General features: G+C 32.9%; 1 protein-coding gene across 1 annotated transcript; it reads left to right on the top strand.

Annotated features, from left to right (window-relative positions):
- The first annotated feature begins 4289 nt into the window (after nt 1-4289).
- LOC123703017 (UDP-glucosyltransferase 2-like) lies at nt 4290-6623 on the top strand. Its single transcript, XM_045650885.1, has 4 exons — nt 4290-5123; nt 5203-5425; nt 5584-5803; nt 6341-6623. Exons 1-4 carry the CDS (start codon nt 4290-4292, stop codon nt 6621-6623), a joined length of 1560 nt encoding a protein of 519 aa, XP_045506841.1.
- The last annotated feature ends 1245 nt before the right edge of the window (nt 6624-7868 follow it).

Below are 7868 nucleotides of genomic sequence, written 5' to 3'. Positions count from 1 at the left end.
TACAGGTACGTTTTAAGAAGTTGCTGCGAGTACGAAATAGGCACAAGTATCAAAAGAATTTCAAATTTGCCGCAAAAAAAACTGTCAACGAACAAGCCGGCTTTACTATGTGAAATATATTCACAAATATACGCATAAATATAAAATAAACAGTTAAACAACTTATGAACGGTATACTTGGAAGACAGTTCTTGTGAAGTGTGCGAAAAAATTACTCAAAAAGTAAGAAAAAACTTACTTGATAAATATTTTAGTCGGGAGCAACGTAACAGGTATTTATTTGTCACATGGCAATATGGCCGACTATTATTGACATTTTATGCCACCAGAGGCGCTGGTAACTATTACCCAAGCCGAGATATAGACGAGGTACGATTTAAGCGCAGGTACGAATTATGCAAGTTTACCCTACACAATTGAGTAGAATCTTTTGAACGAACTATTTGAGATGACAGAGAAAATATAACAAATATTGTATTTAAATTAGTGTGTACTTTTATAGTAATATTATTGCCTATATAATATTACAAAAACATGTCTCAAAATAATATTATATAATATTGTTGTGTATTCTATGTTAGTTATTAAGCACAGTTTATGATCTATCGATAAAGAACTTTATGAACTACAAATTGTCAAATTGTATACTTACATGTTTTATTACATTATTATTGTTGGAATAAAACTTAATCATAAATGTTTATTATTATTTATATAAACAAACAAGTAGTCCGTCTCATGGTACATGTACATTGTACAATGTAGGTACATAATAGGTATTAGGTACGTAGTATGTTATAGCCTAGCCTTCCTCAATAAATGGGCTATCTACACCGAAAGAATTTTTTCAAATCGGACAGCGCCGAGCGAGACAAACAAACGAACTCTTCAGCTTAGCTTTATAATATTAATAAATATGTATAGATTGCATATTATTCACAAATGGTCAATTTAAATAACTAGGTCATGGTAGAAACTAGATTTACACTTAAATACTCATAAAATGCTGTATATGGTCATTCATAATATTATGTTGCTATCAATTATATTATTGGCCATGGAAATATGTAACTGACCTAATTTTAAGACATTTATCTGAATAACGGTAAAATACGGTATAGATAAGAATAAATATTATTTAATACTGGACGATTCGTTTGCTATCAATATTTCTCATTGACCCTCCACTATTTTTGGTTGTTGGAAAACAAAAAAAAAATCAAATTTGAACTAGAAGTCACTGAGATTAGCATTTATCCAATTATCCATTTATCATATCACATATATTTAATATTCCATTTATCCAAACAGCCATTTTATACCTAAGTAGTACAGACTATTACCTACTTATCTACAAAAGAAAGACACAGTGATAATAATTTTAAAATTTATTAATTTATTTAAAATATTGTAATTTCGTACTTAAGGGTTTTACTGTCGTACTAAAGGCACTTTATTGTCAGCTACTAAATTAATATAATTTAAAATTATGAATGAATGTTCAATTTAGAACGCCTGTTGCTTTTACCGAGCAACAGCTGTGAATAAAAACTAAATAGAAAGCACATTTAGAATTCCTGCCATAAAATATTAGCAATATTACAAATTAACGCCAACAGGTTCTCAATAGCTTTTAAAAAAGAAATAACAAAATTAATAATGCACTTATGATAATATTATAATTACTGATAAAGTGATCAAGGAATAAATATTCTTATAATAAAAAAAAAACTTAGCTTCTTCTACAATCAAAATCATATATTTTCTAAAACTGAACCTAATTATTATATATATTAGAAGTACAGTTTATTATAATCTATATTCTATACTGATACATAGTATAAAAATGAACAGTTTGTTTGTTTGAACGCGCTAATCTCAAGAACTACTGGTCTGACTTGAAAATTATTATTATTATTATTTTTTTTTTTTTTTATTAAAGATAGCCAGGCATTTGACTGCATCCTACCTGATGGTAAGTAGTGATGCAGTCTATGAATGAGCATGCCTGCCTAGAAAGAGCCTATTCACTTTTACCCTGAACAGATCCGGATTATAGGTTTCTGGAAAGACAGACGCGGGCAAGGCGTTCCAGTCCCTCGCTGTTCGGTTTATAAAAGAGTTCTGAAACCGTTTTGTGCGCAAAAAAGGTACATCAACTATGAAGGGATGGAAGCCAAGCGCGCGTCGAGATGTTCTGTGGTGGAAAGGGGAGGGTGGAATGAGATTATGCAGCTCCGTTGCACATTCCCCGAAGTGCAAGCGGTAAAAAACTGATAGGCATAAGGTGTTGGATAGCCCATTTATCGAGGAAGGCTTTATCATCAAGCTAATACCTATAGAAGCGGAGCTACGCGGGTGAAACCGCGGAGCGCAGCTAGTATGTAATATTATGTTGACAAAAAGTACAGTTTCTTACTTGGAAATGTTGCTTTTTCGAAAGGGTGTGTTTCTATTAAAATGGTACCTATTAATTAGCTAAGTGAAGCAATTACCCATGTTTCATGTACTGCATGTTTCTTTGAAATCGTATCGATGAGAGAAACCCTTTTCAAAGTTAACATTTCATGGAAAATCTTAGAACTTAATACAACCCTCATGTTGAGTTATATATCTATCTATCTATAGCTGGCTTTCCGCCCGCGGCTTCAAAATAAAAATAATATTAAGCTATCGCATAGCTTCTATCGCGGGCCTTGAGCGCGGGGACCGAATCGATAAATTCCGTAACGAGAAAACCTCATGCTCCCCACTCCGACGGGCTCGGAGATGTGGTTTGAAGGCATAGCATACAATAGCTTTACCGCGGCAGTCCCCGAGTGCCACACGTCGTTTTTTTATAGTTCAGATGTTCCACCGCGCTAATAAGTAGCCTATATTTCATTCTCTAGCTCGGTAGGTATAATACAACCATAATTATCACGATATCGCTGCTTTGTGACATAGGTAGCGGAAAGACAAAAAAAGAATCAAACTCACTTTTGTATTTTTAAGGATAAATAAGGAAAAGTCGTGGTAAAAATGCATTAAAAAATCTTTATTAATGTTACCTATAATAATTATCTCCGCTTTGAAAAATTATTTATGTGTCAGATGGTCAATTAATCGAGGAAGGCTATCATCACGCTAAGACTAACAGGAGCGGAGTACTGCAAGTGAAGCCGCGGGGCACAGCTAGTATTTAATAAGATCCAAAATTACCCCCTACAAAAGGAATGATAACTATTCCGAATGTAAATAAGTTTATCGTGTCACGATTACTGCACAATCCGTAGATATTTAATTGAGGTGTTTATTATCATACTAGCTTTTCACCCGCGGCTTCGCCCGCGCAGTCAAAGAAAAACCCGCATAGTTCCCGTTCCCGTGGGATTGCCGGGATAAAATTACCTATCCTATTTCCCGGGGTAAAAGTAGCCTATGTCCTTTCTCGGGTATCAAAATATCTCTATACCAAATTTCATACAAATTGCTTCAGTAGTTAAGGCGTGATTGAGTAACAGACAGACAGAGTCTTTCGCATTTATAATATTAGTATGGATTGTAATCATGCATTTTTGATTAAATTTAATTAAAGATAAAATTTTAATAAAAGATGATTTAGAATTAATTATGCTTTTTCCCCACATTACCTACAATATTTCCTATTTGTAATACTGTGTTTTCCCCCCTTTGTGATGTATTAAATTTCGGTTAATTTTTGTTGGAATTTATGTAGATACCTAAACATCATCAGTCTAAAAATTTACCCAATTTTTTTATTATGACGTCATAATATTTTTATCAACAACAAAAAATCTCAAAAAACAACATACCCAAAATGTGACAGAATTATATTGAACGTCAGCACAAGTTTTCGGTATGAATTATTGCGCGTAAGATATGAGAAATGAATATATATTTATGATGAAAGATAAATATTTTTTTTTATATTTGTACCGAAATTTTCTTGTAGGCAGCAATGGAGGTGGGTTTGATCGCATAGGTACTCAATTAATAAAGAGAATGCAGATTTGTAGATTGTTTTCGATGAAAACAATATTAGATATCACGTCATGTGAAAAAACCCGTGGAACAATTATTATCGCGTATGATTTACACATAATTGCATGATTCCATCCATTATCAAACGAAGTAAATTTTAACCCAGATATGCGAACTTTATAAAAATCCAATTAGTATTCACCTATCAGCTTGTAAAACTGATAAAATAGTGATAAAGCATTGATTTAACGCATTAATAGATTGCCATAAATTTAATGTACTATTAGTTTCTGTATTTTCAAATAATGTGGCGGACGATAAAAATAATATTTACAATAATATGTGTTACGTGTGGTTCGTTCGTGGACTCTGCAAGGATTCTGGCTGTGTTCCCGATGCCATCTATAAGTCATCAGCTAGCATTTCGTCCCCTCACACATGAACTAGCGAAAAGAGGTCATGAAGTAGTAGTCATCACCCCAGACCCGGCATTCCCAAAAGGAAAAACACCTACAAATTTCACAGAGATCGATGTTCACGATATATCTTATGAAATCTGGCAAGAAATGTTCAACAGCCATACGGGAGATAAAGATGATGTATTACGAAATATCGTGTTGATGTTCAAATTGATAACTAAAACATTTGAAAAACAAATACAAACTCCTGAAGTGCAGCGGTTAATAAAGGAAGAATATGATAAATTTGACATTGTCCTTATTGAGGCATGTGTACGTCCTACTATAGCTTTAGGTCATGTTTTCAAAGCTCCTCTTGTTATGGTTAGCTCATTTGGTGCAGTTCCAGCGCAATACGATTTATTTGGTGCACCTATGCATCCACTGTTATATCCAAGCAGTGGAAGAGTCAGAGTATACAATTTGACAATGTGGGAAAAAGCGAAAGAAATGTTTATATCAATATTTCTACAGAGGTTAATAATGACAACGGAGGAAAATGATTATCAAATGATGAAACGAAATTTCGGAGAAGATTTACCGAGTCTGGCAGAGTTATTTATGAATGCGGATATGTTGATGTTAAACGAACATCACATTTGGGCTGACAACCATCCAGTAGCTCCGAATATTGTTTATATAGGTGGTATGTATTACAGACCGGAAAGTGAATTGCCAAAGGTAATTAAAGACTAAACTTTATTGAGATTTTAAATACATGATTTAAGTTAAATTCTACGAAATAAATCTTATCTTCCAGGATATTAAGGAATTCTTAGATTCATCTAAGCATGGTGTCATATACATAAGTTTTGGAACCAATATTATACCATCAGTTCTTCCTCGTGAAAGCATTCAAGCGATGGCCAATGTATTAAAACAACTACCCTATGATGTTTTGTGGAAATGGGACGATGATAAAGTGCCGATACAAGCGAAGAATATTAAATTTTCTAAATGGTTCCCTCAATCTGATCTTCTAAGTAAGTAATTATTCATGGTTAGTGCTGAGTAATAATTAATAAACAACCTTTGAAATATATAATATGATATACATGTAATTTTCCACATAGACTGTTTTTTCAAGATAGGACTTAGACCTACTTCCAAATTTAACAAATTAACGTTGTTTTTTTTTCAGGACACCCAAATCTAAAACTATTTATTACCCAAGGAGGTCTACAATCAACGGACGAAGCTATAAATGCTGCAGTACCCTTAATAGGTTTTCCAATGTTGGGTGACCAATGGTATAATGTAGAAAAGTATGTTAAATTCAAATTTGGCAAACAATTAGATATAATGTCACTATCTGAAGATGAATTTAAAGATGCTGTAGTTACAGTTATTGAAGATCCAAGGTAATGTATAGTATTTTTATTTAAATAATAAGGTTTGCATAGAATATGAATCATTAGTGCTATTCTTCTTCCATCTAATTAAATCATTTTCCTTTTTCATGTTTAGCAGATATAAAACTAACCTTTAATCAATATCCGGTATAAATGGACTTTCCTAATTACATAGTTATTTTTATTTCAAAATATCAATGTATTAAAAATTGTGCCAACTTTGTGCCATTATATATTTAACTAGCTTACCGCCCGCGGCTTCACCCGCTTTGACTAATAAATTATATACTAAAACCTTCCTCTTGAATCACTCTATCTATTAAAAAAACCGCATCAAAATCAGTTGCGTAGTTTGAAAGATTTAAGCATACAAAGGGACATAGGGACATAGAAAGTGACTTTGTTTTATATGTACTATGTAGTGATGATGAATCTTTGCTTTTCGACCTACAAGTTTTGTTTTTGACAATGTTTTCATTCCAACTCTTATTATCTCTATGAAGACTATCGTTTGTTTTTGAAAGTTTATGTTTTATTTTGTTTCAGTTATAAACAGAACGTGAAGAAATTGCGGGATCTAATGAGAGAGAGTCCAATAAAACCACTAGATCGAGCTGTATGGTCTATAGAGCATGTTATAAAGTATGGAGCTAAACATTTGCGTCCTCCAACTTTTGGAGGCATGAGTGCGTTTGAATATTATGAAGTTCCTCTTATATTGTTCGTGCTTGGCATCTTGGCAGCCATTTTGTTAATTGTGATCATTGTAATAGTTTTAGTTATACGTTGTGTTAAAAGATTGAAGAATAAGAAAATTAAAATAAGTTAAATGAGGTAGTTATAGATAATAAATATAAAAAATATTTTATTAAAATGTGCCATTTGTTATGCTGTTTTATTTATTTCAATTGGTAGATACACATTGGTAGATAAGTACATCTTTTTTGTTGTTACCTAGGTTCCATAAAATTTGAGACCATTGATGTTCTATGGAATGAATCTAAGTTAAATGAATGTAGACTAGCTGTCCACCCGGGGCTTCGCCCGCTTTTTCAAAGAAATACCTGCATAGTTCCCCTTCCCATGGGATTTCCGGGATAAAACCTATCCTATGTGTTAATCCAAGTTACCCTCTATATGTGTGCTAAATTTCATTGTAATCGGTTCAGTAGTATTTGCGTTAAATTTCATTGTAATCGGTTCAGTATTATTTGCGTGAAAGAGCAACAAACACACACACATCCTCACAAACTTTCGCATACAGTATAATATTAGTAGGATAGGATTTAGAAAACAAAAGGGGGTTGGACTTATTACTATGATAAAAACACAAACGACAAGATATAGGAATAAATGGTAAATTATTTAATAACTAGCTTCCGCCCGCGACTCCGTCCGCGCGGATGTCGGTCTTCGCGTGGATGGTTTATTTCTCCATTTTGAGTAACTCTGACAATTAAACATCTTATAAATATCTATTGGACCCAAATACGGCTAGGCCTATAATAATACGCAACGTGTGTTCGCGGTTCTACAGAACAACGTCTATAAAACTGAAAAGATAAGATTAATTTTTTTCTACGTATTTTTCCAGGATAAAAAGTATCCTATTTTACGCCCAGGATAATAAGGTATAATTATACCAAGTTTCATCGAAATCGAACCGTTAGTTTTCACGTGATGCCTTCACATACAGACAGACAGACAGACAGACAGACAGACAAAAATTTTTTTAATCACATATTTGGGTTTGGCATCGATCCAGTAACACCCCCTGGTATTTTTTTTTTCAATATTTTCAATGTACAGAATTGACCCTTCTACAGATTTATTATATGTATAGAAAACAGATTTGAGCCAATTTCAACTTTCAAGACGCGATAGCCAAAGACTGTTTTTATAAATTGATCCGCCTGAATATTTTGTGTTGATTTAATTCATACCTGAACAAATTTGCCAATATATTTTATACAGACAAAAATATTTTTTGAGGCACACCGTAACAAAAATATTAAATCCTAATACTATTGGGAGCTGTCCTCAATCAAATAATTATTTTGTAGTCCTACAATTC

Source organism: Colias croceus, chromosome 25, assembly GCF_905220415.1.
Source record: "Colias croceus chromosome 25, ilColCroc2.1".
Lineage (NCBI taxonomy): Eukaryota > Metazoa > Arthropoda > Insecta > Lepidoptera > Pieridae > Colias > Colias croceus.
Note: the sequence above shows the minus strand (reverse complement) of the source record. Positions and strands in the feature narration are given on the sequence as shown.